We start from the raw sequence: 22,134 nt of genomic DNA on the forward strand, positions 1-22,134 counted from the left end.
GCTTTAGTATAGGTGTGAGTCATTCTGAAGGGTACGCAGCACAGTGTACGACAGAAAAAGGTCACCTGGGTAGCCGGCCCCACGAGCAACTGCTCTTAATAGTGCGTAAATTGGTATTGGCAAATAGTCAGTGCTTTTAAAATGACTGTTTTCTTGTCTGGCCGGCAATCTACAGAATATATATAGGGTCTAATGTAGGAGCAGGGTTGAGGGCTAGATGATGCAACTTCACAAAATGTGCTGGATGCTAAGTCTGGAACAGAAAAGCAAAAAACAACAACCAAAAAGCAATGAACGGCTAGTGACTATTGCTTGTTTAGTATTTAGAGTATAAATTACAAATGCACAGTAAAGGATGCTGTTGATATATTTTGATGGCTCCCTGGAGGAGAACGATCCTATTACATTCTTGTACTCTGTTCCTCTAAACTCATACCAACGATGAAGGAGACAGCAGGGACTGTGCATGCTGAATATATGAGGTGTCAATTTGTTACAGATAAATGTAGTTGTTTTAGTCCTTCACCCCAATCTGTCGTTAAATGTGACGGTGATTAGTGAGGCGCAAACAGCCAACCTAATTATACAATACTGTAGCCAAACCCTCTACGATTACTGACCGTTTGCATCTTATATAGCAATTATGTTCTTACCAATGGAGGAAAGCTGTAATTAAATATGTGTTCAGATATCTATGTGCATGAATGTTTGAATGAGAAATAGCATTCAAGCTTTTCGTGTGACCACATTAGTTGCTGTTTTCCTTCCTACTTTTTTCTGTAATAAGTGCTAAAGTGTTAAAATCAAAAGCCATGTTAAGGGCTTGTTGAAGTGGGCTTTTTTTTTTTTTTTTCTTTGCTGTGCTGTTACCAGGATCCAATTTTCTGTCTGAAGACTCACAACAGGGCTGAGAAATCCTCAATTCCAGCGCATGTTTTGCTGTTAACAGAGCTATTAAGTGCTTGAAGGCTGCAGTGCCACAGACAAGAAATAGAAGCAAATTGGGTCAGATGACTGTGGTTGTGATTTTGTGATGTCAGTAGCAGCACAGAGAGGTGAGAGGTGTGGAAAACGCTGTGAGATGAGAGACGGTGTCTCTGTTGCTCTGCCGAGATCTTGTCTGATGACATGTGGGTGAAGTGCGTGTTGTCATAATTGCAGAGGAACAATCAATGCTTTCATATTGTATGATTGGAACATTTTGGAGGTCCCCGTGAGAGTTTTTCGGGAATGAAAGAATGTGTGTTTTTCCACCCAGCAGGGGGCAGTGGAGCTGCAGCTTGTGTCTGTTTTGTGTGCGTGTGTGTGTGTGCATGTGTGTGTCCCTGTGGAGATAGCCTTGTTCCCTCCGGAGAGAATTCCCCCTGCAGCATCACTCTCTGGACAAGTCGGTGTAAAACCAGCACACTGTGGTGACATTTGAACAGCAGTCCACCAGTGATCATGGTGTATGAACATACTGGATGAGGGAGTAGGATTGTGTGTGTGTTTGATCCCACTAATTTACATACAGAGGTGGCAGGAGCTCAAGTGTTCCACACTCCAAAGTCCTTGTGCAGATTCAGAGACGTGCACAAGTGTCCCCCGGTGTCTGGATATTTATGAGAGTTGATCTCCATGAACGTGACGACAAGAAGACGTTCCTGCGGCGGGCTTTTAACTGAACTTCTTGTGTTGTGTTCAGTGATATATCTTTATTAAGAATGTGGGTCTAAATACCTTTTAAGTTTACAATCCACCTTTTATTCCTTTGAGAGCAACTCAGCGGATATTTATTCACACTTGCATGCTCACAAACCTGCATGTGAGGGATGGAAAGAGGAGCTTCATGGAATTTGTTATCTGCCTCACAGACACATGTGAGAGTAACCTGTCCTATTGTTTCCCTTTGGGTGCGCCTCTCTCGAAAGCCCCCACCCCTTGTCTTTTGTGTCCACTGTTGGATTGTAAGTTATCTGTGGGAACAGCATCACCTGAGCACAATATGAGTAGTCTTTCACATTCCCCCTTTTGTTCCTGATGCCCTTCTCATTTCTTTTAATTGTCACTTTCACTAGTTTGTATGCTGCGCTCAAGCCAAGGAGTCAATATGACATTCATATTTGTCAGGCTGAGGTCTGTCCATGCCAAAACAAAAAAAAAAAAAATCCACCTTCACTGCCTTTCAGTCATCACTCTCCTCACCAGTTTTGTAAATGTTTGCAGATGAGTGCTAATAGTCTCCTCTGTTTTTGTACGACACACTAATTAATCAACCGCACCATGCTGGCCAAACCGGTAACAGCCAACTGCTTCCAGCGCGCAGCTAGCTGGCAATGACCAGTTTGTACAACGCTCAAGGATTGTGAGTTCACGTGTATGTGTTTGGGTGGAAACACAGAAATACTAGAAGAGTTTGACTTTGTGTGTCTGTGTGTCTGTGCGGGCCTGAGCATGTGCGCACAGTTAGCGGAAGGTGGTGTATTTACGGCCCCCTGTTGAATTGGTCAGACGCTGATATGAAACTATTCATTATGTGGTTGTATGGTGGTGATATTATGCAGCCTGGGCTCATGTCCAGAGGTTATTGGACTCCTGCCACACATTAAATATGTTCCACTTTTTGGTAAACCCCTCTCTATCTCTCCCTCGCTCTGTTTTTGTTTACTCTCTGGCACACCTCATCTTTCATTACATCGCTCTCTCTCTCTCTTTCTCTTTCTCCGGCAACACGTCTGATGAAAAATAAGCTTAACAATAATTGCTATTAAAAAATGTCTGCGCGCTGTTCGCTGTGTTTGAATTTTAGTCGTTGCAGCATTGTTTAGTTAGACCGGTTGTGTGAAAAGAGACTATTAGTATGCAAGTCCTGCAGAGTGTTAGAGTCTGCAGTTGCAACTGATTTCTATTTGGCCACTGGTAAATTTGTGTTATCTAACATGACACTTTGATAATTCCTGCCCTGCTGCTCAACAAACATCCAGGAGACAAGGAGCTGTTTATAATTTTGTTCTCCTCTTGATTGAATCCTGCGGCTTGGCGGCTCAGTACTTTAGCACGTGCACGCGCACGCGCACACAAACACGGGCCTCAAACACAAACTGAGAATGCTTCTCATTAATTTCTTTGCAGAAAAGAGGGAGAGAGAAGGATGTAGGCTATGAGGAAGGATTGATGGGAAGAAGGGAGGTACAGGCACAGTGATTAAAAACTCTAGCTACAGATGTTTCTGGAACACTTCAAAGTGGTGCGCCTGCCAGTGCCGGAGCTGGGCATGATGCATTATTGAAATTGTGCCCACCTGGCACCTGCCTCTGACATCACATGCCCGGTCCACCTGGCGCCAAGCAGTCACGTGGGTGACACTTTGGGTCACACCTCCCTGCACAAGCCCGGCTCCCGATGCGATGAAGGGCACCAAGGGGAAACAGCACACATGCTCAACACAGACCTCAAAGGCACCAAACTGGGGCATGAGCAGTTTGTAAACTTAGCTTCATGAATGAACAAGTGAGGAGGCAGGAAATGTTCTTGTGAAGGATTGCAACGCATTGCCTCCCTTACTTTTCCCCGCTTTGTGAGTAAGAGTTTCAAGGCATGAATATTCTCCTCCTACCTACAGAATTTATGCCTTAAATTTTACTTCCTTACTAAGCTTGTAACTGCCTGTTTAGAATTACAACTCTGCACAGTTGTGCAATGTTCCAGAATTTGTGTTTAGTCTTTTGTGCCAAGGGAAGATGAATGGAAATTGGATGATAACTATTTAATTTCTCATCAAATGATTTATTGAAATGCAGTAAGGCTCATCAGTGGGGTCCGCGTTTTTTTTTTTAGTTTTTTTATTGCATTGTTGAGTGCAAAGCTAAACACTTGGGAACCTGTCAGGGATGCATTGGGCTTTGAAGTAGTCTACAACATGATGCAATTTTCGCTGCTTAATATTTCAGCAGCCTCCTCAACCTTCTGTTAAAAAATATTTTAGAGGTCGCAAAGTGTGTTTGTAAGTGTGCACGAATATCTGTGTGTGCGTGTCTCCCGCATGTGTCCCCTGACACCTGTACTCTCTCTGGGTGTGAGCAGCAGACAGAGGCCAGAGCCACAGTCACAGGTCTCAGACCAGTGGGGTGTGAAATGAATCAGAGGGCCAACACACTCTCCCCCCGCTGCACACACACACGCACACACACACACACAATCACCGTGTGACGTGTGTGCCAGAGAGGGGAAAGAAAGGAGAGCTCTGAGAAAGGACAAAGAGAAAAAGAAAGAACAAGGGCCAGGGACATGAAACTCCAGTAAATAAAGTCAGTGTAAATATTTATGAACACTGAAACAGTTTCTGGTGAGAGATGGTGTTTTTGGTGTAATGGTGGTCTTAGACACCATGCTGGCCAAACCAATAACTGCAAACAGCTTCCAGTTCGCAGCTAACTGGCAATTACCAGTTTGTTGCCTACAACCCTGAAGGGCTCTGAGTTCACATGTGTAGCAGCTCTCTGTGGGGAAAAAAAGGCAATTCTAGATGAATGAAGCATTTTGCCATAATACGAGTAATGATTTTTTTTTTTTTTTGTGGGGGTGGGGGGGTAGGGGTTGGGGCTTTATGGGGATTTTAAAGTGAAGCACACACCTCTATATACACACAGTAGATACACCGCAAAGCCACACACATCAGAGGGGACTTATTCAACATTTAAACACTCTCCCTTCATGCACAAAGGACGTGTGAAGTTTGAGCGTTTTCACATTCATCTGCCAAAGGGGGTACATTTCCTCAATTTGGGGTCAGTTCTGGTCAAACATGCGGCTCAAAAACACCAGCAGTCACATCACATCAGTACTGAGTTAAACCTTTAGATGAATTCAAAAGATTTTTCTAAAGATGGAGCAGAAAAAGATAAATTTACAGTATTCACCATCATTTATAATCTTTCTTTTGTGTGGAAATAACGCAGAAGTTTTTTTTAATATACAGTATATATATATATATATATAATGTGTTACTCTGACCTCTTAAACAATTTCTTTCTTTTTTTTGTGTCCCTCTGCTCTCATGATCACAAACTGCGAGTCTTCTGGAAAAAGGGGAAAAAGAGGAAAGTCAGTCCAGCAACAAGAAAAAAAAAATAAAATAAAAAAAGGGGGGGGGGTGTGACGCTTAGCTTCTTCTGATTGGCCCTACCCTCTGTCAATCATCCGCTGACAGCGGCAGCACCTCCCACAGACGCACAGCGGCAGCTCAGCCTCCGCCGACAATGATATTCAAGGCACTTGCGGCTCGTCTGCAGCGGTAGGAGAGAAAGAGAGACCCTCACCTCCTCAGGCAGAGAGCGAGGTAGAGGAGAAGAGACAGAAAGCGACAGAGGAAAGCTGGAGAAGAGGCTGTGGAGTTAGTTTTTTTTTTTTTTTTTAAAGAAAAAATAAATAATAATAATAGTTATTAAAAAAAATAATAATAACACACACACACACAAAAAGCAGAGACAGCGAGCGGCGGCTTGGACCTGCGGCGAGGACTGTTTAATTGTCTTCTGCGCTTCGCTCCAAAGTGTTTGATTTGAACGCAGCGCCGACATGTCATCGTCCGGGAAAGACAACAGCGGTGCCCAACATGCCAATTACGTGGGACCTTACCGTTTGGAGAAGACGCTGGGCAAAGGACAGACAGGTTAGTTGGGACGTCTCCTGGAAATTCGCGCTGTTTTGTTCGCTCGGCGCTCCGCAGGCGAGTTGAAATATTTGGCCGGCTGGATGTCTGCAGGTGATACTTAACTAAACGCGCAACCACAAACACCTGCCACCTTAACATTTTATTTATTTATTTATTTATTCATCTGGAGGTATGGGGGTTGTGTTTCTCTTCTCTCCGTCCACGAGAAGGGGGCAGGGGCGCGGGGGGAGGTTTACATTGCCGGTTTGTTGGTTTGTGTGTTAGCGTTGGACTGGGTGTGTATGTGTGTGTGTGTGTGTGTGTGTGTGTTTTCAGGAGCAAAGCAGCTTGGAAACACCTCCAACGCCTGAACCGTGATGACAAGGCGATTGGTTATGAAAATCAACTTTTTTTTTGTTTCTGTGTGTGTGTGTGTTTGTTTCTGTCTCCAGTGATTGGAGCACAACGCCGTTAATCCCGATTTGCCTGATACATTGATCTATTCTTAGTCCGCAGGCAGGGCAGAGCAGAGCAGGCGTCTCCTCTACATGCTCTGGCTGCGATCCGCGGGTTTTCCTTGGATGTGGAGTAGAAGGTCCCACCGTGACAGATCACACCATGAGCTGCTCAAAGAGCTTCACTGATCTATATTCATGCACCTCAGGGAGGGTGACTGGGTGCCTCCTGAATGTGGAGCGCATGCTTTTTTATCTTAGCATAGACAGCAGTGACACTGCAGTTTGTTAAAGTTGCACTGCACATGTGCAACCAATGATGGCATTTCGTGCTACAATAGGTGATGCGAGTGTGTTGGCGTTGCCTGGTTGTGCGGGGTGTGAGTGCTGTGGTGGAGTTCAGTGCTGTTAGTGTCGGTGACTGTGCAGAGACAATCATCTGTGGTCAAGTGCATGCAGCCAGTGGAGCCATGTGAAACAGAGACAGGCACAGCCCTGTGTAGGCAGACACGGCAGGAGAGATGCAGCATGTTTTGCAAGCACACCACCCTTAAAGAGGGAGAGCGAGAGAGTCAGAGACTTTTCCTTCTCCTTTCTCTGCTGCAGAGAGATTTTCCTCCCATCAGTTGTCTAAAACGGCTACAATAGGCGTTACTTCCCCTGCTCGGTCCAGCTGGTCATGCTGAGCAGCCGTGTGTGCATGTAAATGTTTGTGCGTGCTCTCAGACCTATTGCTTTTCTTGAAATATTCACCCGGTCATTTCGCTCACCTGGCCTTCCATGATGCCAGTGAATGTGCATCTTCGTAACTGCTTCCCCTGTTTGACTGTAGAAGAGAGCACAGCGCACACGGTTTGTCCCCCCCCCCCCAGAAAAGCCAAATCAGAGCTGGATTCCGAAGCACGGTGCTTCCATAGGCTCTTTAGTTTGGTGGCAGCAGTTTGGCGACTGTCAAACACTCTAACATTGTTCCATTTTTCGCTTCTCGAGCAGATTGACAACAGACGCCTGATGTAGACTCTCCTTTCTCCTGCAATTCATGTTTAATCATTGGTGTTTACAGCAGGATCTCTCGCTCACAGCCAGGCTTTCTTTCAACTGGCACATCTCAGGAGCGTCTAATGACTGTTTATGGTGGTATGGAGCTGGCAGTAGTACGGTCTGTCGGGTATAGACTTTTAATGACATGCCGTCTCTGAGATGGTCCACACCTCATGATGTGTTTACACCTTGAGGGCACATTTTTCCTGCTAGCCTGATAGGTCAGGCACTTGGAATTGGATATGTGCACGTGAGACACAGGTCAGAACTTGGATGTTTGGTTCTCACGTCTGGCAGCTTTTAACTTTTGAACTGCGTTCTGCATAGAGAAGCAATTCATTTACGTTAATTTTGAATTTCTTTTAGCTTGGTTTCAAAATTGCATTTTCATGTGCAGCAGTAATACGGCCTGGTATCATTAGTGCATGTATGTCTTCTGTGTTTGCAAAATCATTTGCTTGCTGGCGTCCCTGTAGCTGACCCATGCCAAACCTATTCAGATTAATGACAGCACAAAAGATCCCATTCGTCCATTAACCATTCGTTAATCTCTCAGATCTCTTTCCCAGGCTCCCACGGAATGGGTTGGCCGGGCAAAATAAATCAGCCAATGGGCTGGGCAGGATCATGAGTGGCAGCTGGGACCGTCCAGTGGGCTAACCCCCCCCCTTGAGCTTTCCCAGACTATGGTTGGCTGGTATTATTAGAGGGGAGAAAGCGGAAGCCCTCTGGTTGATCTGGCTGTCCTGCTCAGAGGAGTGCCGCTGTTCCGTGTTCATTAAGTGATTAGTCCTCGTCCTGACACACACACACACACACACACACACACACACACCTACACATGGCCACCACATTGGTTCTGGTTTGGCTTTCTGATTTAATCCCCTGCACAGCCAAAGTCCCCTTGGCTCTTACTCACGTGGCCTAAAGGTAGAATAGGCCGGCAACTCCAGCTTGGCAACTTAACACTTCCATATTCAGTTCCACACAATAGGCCACATGGGACAGGCTGCAGCATCCCTACAGCAGTGATATATGCACACTTTAAACACCAGGAAAAGAAAACACATCACAGCTTTTTTTCCTATCCAGAACAGATCGATAAAATGTGTGTTTGGTGTCCATCAGTCCTGTTAGTCAGTCATATCTCTCACTTCTTTATTCCCTTCAGCTTTACCGCCCTCCCTCCAGTTTCTGTGGACAATATATGCATTATGGCCTGATGGAGTCTATAGATGTGGAGTGTTGACATGGCTGGTCATCGATAGAAGATGAGGCCACAGAAGCATGGAGGCCGGTTTCGAAGCCAAAGACAGAGTAATTCTGCTTGATTTGTACAGCCTGGTCAGGTCATTGTATCTATAAGATATTTCATGTAGGTTCTGTATATTATGCATGTGTGTGAAATGTATCAAACGCCTGAGCGAGGGCCATTTTTCTCATCGCTCTTGAAGCGACACGCTGTAAAATCTGCCTCATTTATTATCAAACACTGAATTTGCAGCACACGCTGCCTTCTAGGTTGTATACTGTTCTATGTTAGCTTCACAAGCCCCAAATCCATGTCACGATGCTACTATCACAGACATACCATGGATAAAATGTAGTATTCCCTTTGAAAGTCTCCATCACAGCAGGGTTTGGCGTAACAGCCTTCATATAGTTCAGAATCTTGAAGATTTGTTTGACAAAGCTGAAGATTGTGGATTTGTTATTGCCAGTGCACCGACTTAAGGCTGACTGAATCGCAGCTCTGTTCTACTAATGCGTCAGAAAACACTGCCGTACTTCGCCTTTACTTTGTTCCTGAACACAGTTGATTAGTGGAATAGAGGCCTATTGTCAGGAAAACACTGCCTGTTAATCCAGTCTAAGTCCTTGTTTTTTCTCCAAGACTTGGATATTGACAGGATAAGAGTTGGAGGTTGATGTATAGGCCCCTTGATTCTTTGATTGACGTTTAGAAAGTGAAATCATCTGTGCTTCAGGGGCCTTTATATTGACAAAAAGCTGGCTGTGATGTTGTGTCTTGAACTCCCTTTCTCCATTTAGTTCTTTTTTTTTTTTTTTTTTTTTTTTGCTGAACTGCTGGAGAGTTTGTGTTCTGGGATCCCCAGGTTTACAAGGCATGAAGGCTAGATTCCAGCTGTTCTTTGTGTTTCCATATCAGCAAACGGCTGGCCAGTTTGTAACTCACTGTGGGTTTTGCTCATTTTGCGAGAGGTTCGGGTTTGTTTGTCTTCAACAGTGAAAGAAAAGCTCCCATTTGTCTGCCTTTTCCTTTATGTATGCATGCACACGCATGCACACATTAACCAGATCATTCAAGGGGTCTGGTACATTGCACCGTAATGTAAAACCTTTAATTCGACGTTGACTGATAGCCGGTGAGGTGAGGATGGTTGATTTGGATCAATGGGCACTCCCAAAGATTTCCTGTCTGGTGGAAGAGATCCATACTGTTTCACAGCACATGATATTCCTGATGATGACAAGTGAGGAGGGAATGCTCAGTCGATGCTGTCAATGAAAAACCACTTGGCAAATCCGCAGAAACTGTGTGTGGGTTTCTGTGTGCGCGTGTGTGAACGGAGCAGGTGCTCAGACTGTGGGTGACCTGTCGTCTGTGTACTTTTAAAATAATCTTGAAACCAGTGTGGAGCGCAAACACAGAGTTGAGAGCTTTGACCTAAAGTTGGCCAGTCAGGGGAAAAAATGAAAGGCTGATATGATAGACCTCTGTCGAAGGTGGGCCTGTTCTGGGATTCAGGAAGAGCCCCGGCTCAGTGACTGTGCCATGTTGTCTCCTAGCTGTGTAGCACCCTGTGTTAGCAAGCTGGATCAGAGCTGTGGAACAGGAAGCCAAGGCATGCATGGTCTCAGCTGTTGGACTGTCTGGCTAAAGCCAAAGTCCTGCTCCCTCAGCCCTGACATGCATCCTAAACGGTGGGAGACTGGTGTGCAAGTGTGTCTGTGTGTCGGCTGATAAGTACTTTGTGGATATGTGTCATCCTGTGTATGCATGTGTGGGTAGGCTGTATTGCATCAGTGATGAGCATGCATGCGCACACACACACTCACACTCACACAGACATGTAGAAACTGCGCCTTGAGTGAACGGCCTATAGTCTTTGCGCTGTGCGACTTTGGCTGAGGTTATATAATGGTGATGGTCTCTGTCATTTAGTGCACTCCATCTCTCTCCCACTCTGTCCCTCTTCCCTTGGCCAGTCAAGATTCATACAGGGATTCAGCCATGTGGTAAATCAGACAAGACCTCGGTGGAATTGCATCGATTGGGAGGAATGTATGTAGCCAACGATTTTCAGAGATTAATGATGAGGAAAGAGGTGGAGGACTGGAGGGGGAGGAGAGGGAAGAATGAAGTCAAGGAGAAGGGGGCGGAGTGGAATAAGCACAAGAGGGGGAAAAAAAAAATCCAAAACAAACAAAAAACCGGTACGAAGTGGTCTTGAACGTTCTGACTGCAGCGGAGGTTATTAATTAAGGCAAAGTATTGATCAATCCCTCCATTATTGGCCCCTCCTCCTCTGCTTTTCATCTCTCTATTGCTGACCTCCAGAGGAGAAAGGGGCTCAATCTTAAGCTAGAAGGTCAGTGAGTAAGTGAAGGATTGCTGGGATAGTCTCTGGGCAATCATGGATGTGTGTGTGTGTTGTGTTTTGGACAGGCCCTATCACATCCCATTTGGGTTTCATCCCAACTCAGCGCAAACACTGTCACTGTTTTCCTGCCGTGTTATAAAGTGAAGAGAATCAGGTTAGGGCGACATAGTGTTATGGTCCATTTTCTCAGTTATCCTAAGAATCACTACACACACAAACACACACACACACACACACACACAAGCTCACCCTCTCACCCTGTCCATCTCTTTCTCTCTTTATCGCTGAGGTCCCCAGCCCTACTTGGCTGCTGTGTTTCATGTAATGTGCTATTGTGTCATGCTATTTAAGATTTCATGGAGCTAGTTTTCCTGTGCAGGGAGATGCACACCAGTTTATCTTTTCACCGGTGCATCAAACAGTTACATATATATGACTCCACACTGTTTCCTTTCCCAGAAAATAAATAAAATCATGGTTTGGCCTTTCGGATGGATCTGGATCAGCCAGAGTCTTTATGCACTTTAAGCAGTGCCCATCATTTTACCAGTCACAGAAGTCAGCTGTCATTTCTTATGGTCTTTGTCAACAGGAGCCATTTAAAATGTACAGTGCATTAAACGTGTGTGTGTGTGTGTGTGTGTCTTTCTCACTCAGCTCAAATTAACCCTTGCTGAGCCGCCTGTCTGGCTCTGACTGTGAGAACGCTGGGTTGGTTGCCAAGGTTGGTTGTCTGGTTGTCATGGTTTCCCTGCTTCTTGCTGGTTCCCAGTCTGCACTCATGAAGGAAGAAAGGGAATGCTCTCTCTCTCTCTCTCTCACTCACTCTCTCACTCACTCTCTCACTCACTCACTCACTCACTCACTCACTCACTCACTCACTCACTCTCTCTCTCTCTATCTTTCTTTATCTTGGTCGCTGTCTCTCAGCAAGCGAGTTGCTCTCATTTCTCTTCCCATTTCACTCTCTAGCTCTTTTACATGGCTGCAATCTGAAGTTGGCATCGTAACAGTCAGCCTGTAAAATTCAAGCATTCAAGTTGGTGTTTATCTGAGTTCTTTCTCCCTGTTTCCATTCCCTCCAGATGTGACCGTAAAAATCATTATGAATACTGTATGTATGACTGCATGTTTTCACATGTAAGCTTTTTGTGCGCATGCTTGTGCAGCCTGTGTGCTCAGACATACGGTCATGGATCAGACAGGCTTGCCTGCTCTGTGCTGTGTGCTGTGTTCCCATTTAAATCTTGGAGATTAGCACATGTGGGGAGCCTCGGCTTTAGTTGCTGTCAGCTCAGCTAGTCTTGGCAGGCTGTCCTCAGATCAGGGGGGAAGCTCTGCGCTCATCCTCACTTTGCTGCCTGTCCTGCTGTACCTTATCCATTAACAAATAGATGGGTTTGCCAGTGACCTTGACTTTGGTAGAGTTTTGAAACTGCTGCAGCACACTTTGACGATTCACAGATCTTTTTGCCCTGCAGGCCATGTCTTCTTAATTTGTATTATTTTTGCTAATAATTTTTGTCAAATGCATCTTTTGGCATAATAAATGCATTTTGCACTTTAAGAGTCCTTGTGTTTCAGTGTTTTAATGGATGAGTTTATTTACTAAATGCAATTTATTAAACTTACTGGAGGGAGGATAAAATGTGTTGAAACAGCACAGTAAAGTGGTTGTGCTTAACAAATACAATGTAAATTGGGTGTAAATATAAATGGAGTAATGCTAGTTTACATGTTTATTTAAATTTGCAATGTCTTGCCATTGAAAAATTATGCTTTCTTGCAATATTTTACGGACTGAAGAATTGTTGCACTCCCAGTGTGAATGCTGTTTATGACTTACTTTTATCTGTACATGAAACAGTGCCTTTGCATCAGCAGACCAGCTGGCAACTCCCCTTGGACTGATTTTGAAGAGAAAGTACACGAATGAAAACGCAGACTCGTTTACTCTGTGCAGCCTGTCCCAGGTGGCAGGAGCGCGGTAATTGTGATGCACTCACAGTTTTTGGCTGCCAGTTGTTCTGGTGTCAGCTCTTTAGGCTATGAAGCACAGTGTCGCCCGTACTTGAAACACCTGAGATGTGGCTTGGCATGTGAAGCGATGCAGACAGGCCTCAGTGAGATTAGGTTAGATGAGCACGACTGGTCACAAATCAACAACCTGCTCTGGCTGCTCGTCTCTGCGGCTCGGACTTCTGACACTTGGCAGGACTAAAGAGAATCAGCTGTGTGTTTGCTACCTCGACTTTTTTTATCTCAGCTCAGAACATCAAGGATCATCAAGCCGGCATTCGTGGAAAAGGGAAGCGCGGCTACAGTTTGCTGTTCTGATGATGCCGAAGAGTGTTGTTGCCAGTTTACGGAGGAAACAGCACCTGCATCGCAGGTGCAACTCCATCAGTGGTCCGGCCAAGAGAAACAGTTTCTTTTGTGTATTTTTCCTGTGTTCTCATTCTCACCAGAGACCTGCTCAGGACTGTGATCTGCCGCCAGGTCAAATCCTCTGTCATGACTGTATATTAGAACGAAATCACATCACATAAAGATGTCATGCCTGATACAGTGGGCACTGTATCTTTGTCTTAATGAATGCTGCTTTCTCTTTGGCCTGAATTGCAGGTTCAGCCTGTGCTACTTTCCTCCAACCTCCAGCTGCACAGAGATGTACTGGTTAGTGAAAGTATTTCAGCATAAATCTTTTAATACGGCCGGCACGCTCTCTTGTTTTTTTTTTTTTTTTTTTTTTTTTTTTGCCCTATTTGTATTGGCTGATGGGCCACCAACCAACACGCAACTTTCTCTTTATTGTCATACAACCACTCTTAATGGGAAGAGGCAATATACTTAGACTGAGGCCCTAAATATCTAAAGAGCAGGTGGTAGTTTCCGTGTGCTCCTGTGTGACCTAAACAGAAAGCAGAAATAAGCTAAGAATGTAGGCTCAAGTTTATTTTGCTATGAAAAATAAATGGGATGCTTTCCCCTTCAATAGACTAAGAATCCTATCGCACACTGTTCCAGTGTTCCAGGGTTTGCTAGAAGCTTACGACTTTTTACAATCTAGAGAGTGCACTGAATGAATTCCAGGTATCAAAAGCACATTCCACTCTATATTCTGACTTGCATTCTTGGTCTGTTCTTACCTGCTTCTTCTTTTGCATTCTAGTGTCTTTCCTTTCCTTTTTTTTTTGCGCTCTCCCCTAACTAATTTCACAGTATAACAGTAGATGGAGTGATTAAAGGAGAGAGCGATGAAGTACGAATGGTTTCATCTCTTTATCCCAGATGGGATTTTTTTTTTTTTTTTTTTAATTCATTGCTAAAAGCTGCTTATTCCTGATGTTGTGGTGGTGTTTTGTTCTGCAGTGCATGTGTGTGGTTGTCGAGTGTTGTAGTGTGCGCTGCATGCTCCTACTTCATGGGCCCTGTGCTGATACATAACAGCGTCTGAGAGCTGTAACTCATGGGACATGGCTGAACATGAGAGAGACGGGGGGGGCAGACAGATTCACAAAAGGACAACCTTTCTGAGTGAGAAAAAGTCAGAGCAGTGGGGCATCTCTCAGGGTCAGTGCCTCTATTATCATTCAAATCCAGCACACACAGCCACACACAAACGCACACAAACAGAGGCGAGAATATGCTGTGCAGCAGAGGAGTGGAGTTTTTCAGTTCTTACAGGAATCCCAGATCTCCCTCCGACTGCAGCAGAGCTGACATCATCAGTGGAGGAGACACAGCCACAGCAGGAAGGACTGTTCTTTGTACAAAGCCTGAGGACACGGACACACAAACACACGCACACATCTCCCCGTGCCTTTAGGACATTTAGGAAGCTTGTTCCTCCGCTCTTCAATCTTGTCCTTTGTTTAACCTCTCAAGAGTTTACCTGTGTGAACGGGGACTTTGCTAAGTATTGTATGCACTCTGTGCATATAGAAAACCGCATTGTTGCAGTTGATTTACTGACTTAGAGCCGGCTCATTGCTTTGATGTGAACAATACGCGGCTATACCAACACAGACACATTTTCATGTGCTCTCTCACATGCTGTGGTTATGAGTATGTGCTGGAGTAAGTAGTTATTTAGGATGATCACCTGTGTTTGCCGTCCTTATAGCTGTTTTGATTTTTTTTTTTTTTTTTTTATGGTTAGTGTAATGATAGCATAATGGGTCTATTTATCTGTGTCAGTGTCTCTGCATATATGCACCTCGGTGGCTTTGGGCAAAGCTGACGCCACACACAAGTCTGTGCGTGGCTCCGCATGAATCATGTGAGTGTCTTATTATTATGGTCATTACAGTAGTTACGTTTCTTTTTGTGTAATGATCCCTGCAGCTGTTTGCTTTGCTGGACCTGCAGTAGTAGCTTTCTCTGGGTTTAGGTCAAGTTCAGGGCTGTGATCAAACATTTCTTTGTGAGGGCAACCGACTGCATCTTTTTGTCAAGCTTTTTATTTTCTCGAGCAAAGAAAATGTTGCATGGCGTCTTTGGTTTAGAAATCATCAGAGTTGAGCGGCTATGGCATTACTTTAGGCTTATGAGTTGAGGATGGAACTCCACCTCACTTATTCACTGGCTGATGAAACTAACCTTTGAGATTTTATTTACTAGCCTCTGGGAATTTCTGTGCAATATAAAATTGCATTCTGCTTCCAGAGGAGGCAGAAAAGAGCCTACACCATATTGTTATCCCCCATTTAACAAAATAACCTCATATAGCAACTGGACTACTTCCTTTGTCTTATCTCTGAAATTGCTTATTACTCTTTTTCATTTCTATATCAATAATCCCTATTTTCCCTTCATCTCTTCCCGCCACCTTCCTTCTCGACGCTCCCTTCCTACCTTCCTACTCCTACTCGCTTCCCGCCAAATGGAGGTATTCCCCTGCAGCCTCCAGACCCCGCTCAGGTAGGGCTCATTTCATAGAGGATGATTAGATCTCACTGGCAGGGGTTGGATAAGTGAAAGTGTTATGGGCCTGCCTACACACTGGCAGAAGGAATTCCATAAAATCTTTTACATACATTTACTCCCCTTGGATTACACTGACCCATGAGGGCACAAGTGTGCACCCTACAGTTTCATCCACAGTCACTAAGATAAATCAGAGGTTTTGTGTATAAAAATTCATCCAGTGAATATCCTACACTGGCTACAGTTTTAGAGGCAGCAGTTTTTTTTTTTTTTTTTTTCCGTTTCCTATCTTTCTGACTTGAATGGAAAAAGGCTACGTATTTGTGGCACTAAAAATAGATAACAGTTTGTGAGGATGTGTGTGTAAATGGTGTGACAATTTGTTGTGAAAGGAATTTAACATTGCAAGTCTAATGGAAGAAGCAGATCCTGTGTTGGAGCTGGTAATTGCTTGTGTGATCTGAGCAGAATGTATCATCCCACTTCATGTTAGAAACTGCAGAGGAAGATGTTAAGAGTTAATGGACTTTGAAATAAGACGTGTGTGTTTAATTTTCATTTTTCAGTCTTTTTTTTTTTTTTTTTTTTTTTTTTTTTATGAATCAGTTGCTGGTCTGACACTATGTCAAGATTTTATTGCAGTAGGCATTTGGTAACCTTGTATTAACCTAATTCCATGATATTTTCTAGCAATAGTTGCACATTCATAAAATGCCCAAGGTCTAGTTTTTAAGTTTGTATTTCAGGTGGTGAGTATAAATGTGATTATAATATATATCATTTTTCAAGCGCAGTCCACCACACCGTGGCTCCAAATGGAAACTGCCTCTTATAAAAACAAATGAAAACCTTCTATAAAAGTTTAGTCAAAACGAGAATGTGGAAATGGGGAAGATTTGGCGTTGGGCCGTCATATCTCTAATGCCTCTAAGCTTGTGATTGTGTCTGAACAACTTTGGCTGATTGGACTTGCATAGGACCTGAATTTATTACGCTCCTTCCCAAGTGTCATTATACTTCCACCTCTTATATTCACTTCTTAATGAGGCTTTATTAAATATTCAAACCTTTACCTAGAGGAACTCTGTGTGTGTGTGTGTGTGTGTACGTCTTCCTGTGTGTGTTTCTAGCTCTATGATCTTGCACATCTGGGTGTGTATGAGTACTTTTGATCTCTCTCTTAGGGCTGACAGATAAAGCCAGACACGAGACAGACACTGGAATACATTTAGACACACCTGCAGACAGACATAATGTGAGTCGCTGCAATGATTTGTTATTTTAGAATTTACCACCCCAGCTGATGAGGAGTCCAGGCTAGTTCAGGCTCATTAGGCCTTAGAGAAATGTGCTCGCTGCCTATGTCTATTACACTTACTCTGGGCCTCTTCTTATTTCATTCCTGCTCACCCTCTTCTTTTCTCTGTCTGTCTCCCTGAGCACGGCATTAAATCAAGCAGACCTTTTAATTAAAGGACACTTTTTCTGTGCTCTAAGCACACCATAAACAGGCAGAGCTCCACATGGACACCAGTGTGCACACAAAATACACATACCCTGTGTTATCCCTCTAGGAAACATATAGAGTGAACTGTATATCAAACCAATCCAATAAAGCAGTGCTGAACTTTGAGCACACCACCTGAATTTCTCATGTCCCCAATCCCCCCGTAGTTAATACACCCTGCTTGTCTTGTTTGACTTTAGGAAAAAGATCCTCCCATCTGTTCTGGTCTCCATTGAAGATCTCTTAAATTAAGTGTTCTTGCTCCCTGTGAATTATACTGTAGCAGTTTCTATGTCATGTATGAAGTGTGCCATGTATCAGAGAATAGAGGTAAGAGATGAGTACTAAGAGCTCACACCGGCCCTCTCCTGGGACCGAGGATGTGTGTCCAGACTGTGGAGTGATTCATTAAGTGAGTCCCAGGACTCGAATCAGGCCTATTCAGGTTGACAGAGTGGCTCTCTGCCTGGTGTGGCCCTTGCCTTTACATGCACTTCAGACACACACACAGAGGGCTCTTATGTCTTACTGGGAAGCTGAGACTGATTGGTCAAGAGGAGTAGAAGAGCCTATCTGGCCATACATAAGCAGCCCAGAATAAAGTGATTACTCCCCCCCTCCTCCATTCAGGCACTTTCTCAGTGTGTTTGCCAAAAAAATTACAAGAATGGGACTCATTTCAAAGTCAGCTTGCGTTTTTAATACCACAATATGTTATTTTAAATGTATTTCACTGATGTGTACCAGTGTGTGCACTGTGGCTGTTCATTATAACCTCAAAAACAAACGTTGCCTTGCACCTGTCGCCACCTTGCAGCTCTTTAAAAACTTCACACCCAATGCATTTGTTGACATGCGTGTACATGTATGTGGATGCGTCCTGTGTGTTCATTAGGGTCGGATTACTCAGGGGAGTGTCTGAACTGGATGTGAGCCAAACATCCACGCAACCTGCTCCATAATGACTTTGGTGGTGCAGAGGGAATGTAATTGGCACACACCTACTCACGGCATTTTCCCGTCTCTGTGAGTACTTGCATGTGTGCATGAGCTTCGAGACCAGTAAACTTATCAGTGATGAGGAGATGAGCACTGAGAAGAAACCATCTTGCTCTGTCTTCCCTCTGTCCAGTAAGTTAATGAGTTGCTGAGTCGATTATAATCTTACATTTCACACGTGCACCAACTTGTTTCTAGAGTAGAGTTGCTTTGCAGCTTTTCAGTGGGTCTGTTTGAATCAGAGTATATTTTATTGTACAGAAGCACTCTCCCTGAAGGATAACTCTTATTCATTTTAAACATGCACTGCTAGTTATTTAAACAGTCAAATATGTGGCTATTAGCTAAAGCATTAAGAGATGGATTGGCTAATTTAGCCGTGAAGTAGATTGCAGTGCAAATTTAAATGTGTCTTATACCCTCTGTCGTATATTCACCATATTATCTGTAACTGCCCTGTTTCCTCTTACATGTTTCGCTCATAATATAAATCCCTTTGTCACATCTTAACATTTTTCTTATATTTTTTAACCTCAAACCATAAAAAATAGTCCCTTAGAGCGCACCTTAATGCACAACTTCTTTGTGACATGAAACAAAAGTCTTTTGCTTGTTTTTTTTTAACAAAAGCAATATTTAAATACGAAAGTTTGTGAGGTATTAATCATGTGAACAAGTAATTAGTACAGTTATGACCAAATAATGGTCTGTTGATCTATGTGCAGCTAGCTCATAGAAACAAGTTCATTAAAGATTATTAGATTATTACATTAGGCTACTGAATATTATTTTATTTGGACATGTAATAGCTTTTCAACAGTGTGACTCACATATATCCAATCGCAAATGATCCCCAACACATTAAAATCAGTGGACGCTTTGTTTTAATAGGGGTTCCCCAAATTCCCCAGTCCTCTAGTGGCCTATGAGTTAAATCCATAGAGCAGGCTGAGAGCTGAGGACTTGGCTTTTACCAACATTATTCTTTTTCAAAGCTTCTTTTTCCTCCTTTTCTTCCTCCTCTCCCCACTCTTTTCTCTTCTTTTTTCTGCCTGTAAAAACCCTTCCTCCCTGTCCTCAGCCTCCCTTGAAGCTTTTGCTGTGGCTCTCACCGCCACCCTGCTATTTTGCTCTGGCTCCATCTTTCCGTATCACCCCCTTTTCAGTCTAATGGGATCACCGGAGCGCATGTCTCCCTCTTTGCTCTCGACTGCATCGTCACTTATCGCTGTGAAGTTAATGAAATGGAGGACAGGAATGACCCCGTCCTTCTTTCACTCCCTCCCCACTGTGTCACCCACAGCATCTTCATCCCACCATTCCAGCCCCTCCTCCACTCAAACATCTTTATTCTTTAATCTTTATTTCTTGTGATTCATGCCTTAAAATACTGCTTAAAAGATTATTGTACTCCTCTCGCTCCTTTGACTCCTAAACCTATTCTTTGTATGCAATCAATAAGGCTGTAAATGCATTACTTCCCTTTCATCAGTATTGTTTTCTCCCACAATCCTTTTTACATTTTGATTTCTGCAGACTTGTCCAAATGGAAATATCAGGATACTGTAATAATCACCCTAGCCATGTGCTGTTTGTGCTCAGCAAGCACAAACAGTACCTGCCTTTCAACTCCCCTGACCTGCTTTCTCTTCTCTAATAGGAAATATTAGACTCTTCTCAGCGACCCAGAGTGACTCACTGAATTATTTTGTGTAGGTTGTAATGTACAGCGTGAGAGGTGGTCTGCATGTGAATGTGTGTTTGTCTGTATTGGTGTGCATGTTGTTTATATAGCAATGCTCTTATCTCAAACCTCTCTACCTGTCAGAAATGCCACACATGGTGTTGCTCACACAGATGGCGGGCAATGCAAACTGGTGTGTGTGTGTGTGTGTGTGTGTGTGTGTGTGTCTGTGTGTGTCTACCCTGTCAGTCATAATGATGCCTGTACGTTGCCTCATAAGGAAAATACATTTGTGCTCTGGAGAAATTATCTGTCACAATGCCGCTTTCCTGATGCTTAATATGGTTTGCACAGAGCCAAACACACACTTGTGAGTGAGTGCACCACATGCGCTGGCCTGGCACACCTAGTGACTCCAGACAGCAACTCAGCATCTCACAGCAAGTGGTTCCAAATCAAGACATTGATGCAGGATTCAGATCCCCCCTCAGTGCAGGTATTAGTCACCCTCCTATAAGCCCGTCCGGCTGTGTAAACACACTTAAAGACATGTGAACATTGATATATGTTAACCCCGTACTTGAGTGTTCGAGGTGCTCTCTGTGGGAGCGCATGCTGCTGAGCAAGCGTGGGAGGACCAGTTATTTATATCCCCTCTGTCTTTGTATTTTTGTACCAGTTTGCTTCGATACCTGGTTGCCCTAATTGGTGGACACCATTATAGTCAGGTATGGTTACCATGGTAACCAGCATACTAAAAACTGTATGGGCCAACGACTAGAGTGCTACTTGCGTAGAACCTTGCGAACAACACTTTCATTGCCTTTTTTTTTTTTTGGTCTTCTAATTTTCATTGAATTCCCCATCATGCACTCATTTCATTTCATTTCTGTAATGGCTACAGGCTTCATCATTTTCCCCAACAGCTGCGATCAGAAAGCGAGAAGGGGGAAGAGAGGGAGGGAGACAGAGAGAGAGCGAGCCAAAGATACAAAGAGCTCTGGAAGAGAGATAGGTGAAGTTATTGGTACTGATGATGCACCCCATTCACTCCTTTCTATATATTTCCCCGGGCTTTTGAAACTCCAGGTCCTATTATACTTAAGGGACTGCGTCTAATTGAAGTGAATATTATGTCATCAAAGACCCATAAGGGAGCGGTGCACATTTCACAGACACATAGAGATCAGTCTATGGCAACAACTACTGATTATTTTTCATTAACTTCATATTTAAACTCTTTTGTATTGTTGTTAATTATTTGGACTATGAAAATAATGAAAAATGACTCAATTCAGATTCTCGCTCTCACAATAGCTCTCCAGTTCCTGAAGTGGGGTTTCTTGAAAGACTGGAAACAGCAAAACCATTTCTTGGTAGAAGAAGTTATTAAAATTAAAAAAAACAAAACAGAACTGTTGGAAACTTTACAAACTCGAACGAAGGAAGGAATAGACTGTAATATGAGGGTTGGGATTAAAAGGAAAGATATCAAAAAAAGAGAAAGCAACCATGAAACTAAATTTGGAATAGATTGACAGATGACCTGTGAGAGAGGAAGAGATGGAGGCTAGCAGCAAGGATTAAATCTCACTGTAGTCTGGCCCTGTGAGATTACCAAATTGCCCACTGGTGTGGTATGAAAACACGGGCAGATTATACAGATCTACACACATGCGCACACACACGCACCCACATGGATGCACATAAACACACGAACAATGTAGTGGATTAGGCTTCACTGCTAACCCAAGGGCCAGGGTGAAGCAGATGGCTGCCCTTTGTATTGTTATGCAACCTTATTGAGACGCAAACCGCATAGAAACACAGCAGAATTTCAACACGCACTAATTCGAACACAGCAGGCACGCATCAAATTATCTACAACTGATTATTGCATGTGTTTCTCCAACGTAGGAGGTTCAGTCAGTCAACTGTTGAGGGTTTGAAAAAGAAAGTAAAGAGGATGAGTGGAGAGAGAGAGAGAGAGAAGACAGGAGGACTGTCAGGTGGTGGGAAGGAAGCGGTGCTCTGCCAGGAGGTTTGGAGAAGTGCCAGATGAATACAACCCACACACACACACACAGACAAAACCCTCATTGGTCCCAGTAGGGGTTCTGGGGCGAGCCAAGGTGACCTGACTAGGTGATGGAAGGGTCACCATGCCAACAGGGATTTCTGTTGCCACCGTGACAATCTATGTCAGGGGCCACTGAAAGGAGAGGGAAGAGGGTAGTGGTCCTTTGGTTTGTGCATGTGCG

The 22,134-nt window shown here is 43.9% G+C and overlaps 1 protein-coding gene across 3 annotated transcripts in view; it reads left to right on the forward strand.

Annotated features, from left to right (window-relative positions):
- Window positions 1-5,506: 5,506 nt before the first annotated feature.
- The window catches only part of brsk2a (BR serine/threonine kinase 2a), a 143,064-nt gene continuing 126,436 nt past the window's right edge, over window positions 5,507-22,134 (forward strand). For all 3 annotated transcript variants that reach the window (XM_029522601.1, XM_029522604.1, XM_029522602.1), the window contains exon 1: window positions 5,507-5,650. In XM_029522601.1, the coding sequence (XP_029378461.1) occupies window positions 5,557-5,650 (94 nt within the window). In that variant the 5' untranslated portion in view covers window positions 5,507-5,556. The remainder of the gene's footprint in view (window positions 5,651-22,134) is intronic.

This window comes from Echeneis naucrates, chromosome 16, assembly GCF_900963305.1.
Source record: "Echeneis naucrates chromosome 16, fEcheNa1.1, whole genome shotgun sequence".
NCBI lineage: Eukaryota > Metazoa > Chordata > Actinopteri > Carangiformes > Echeneidae > Echeneis > Echeneis naucrates.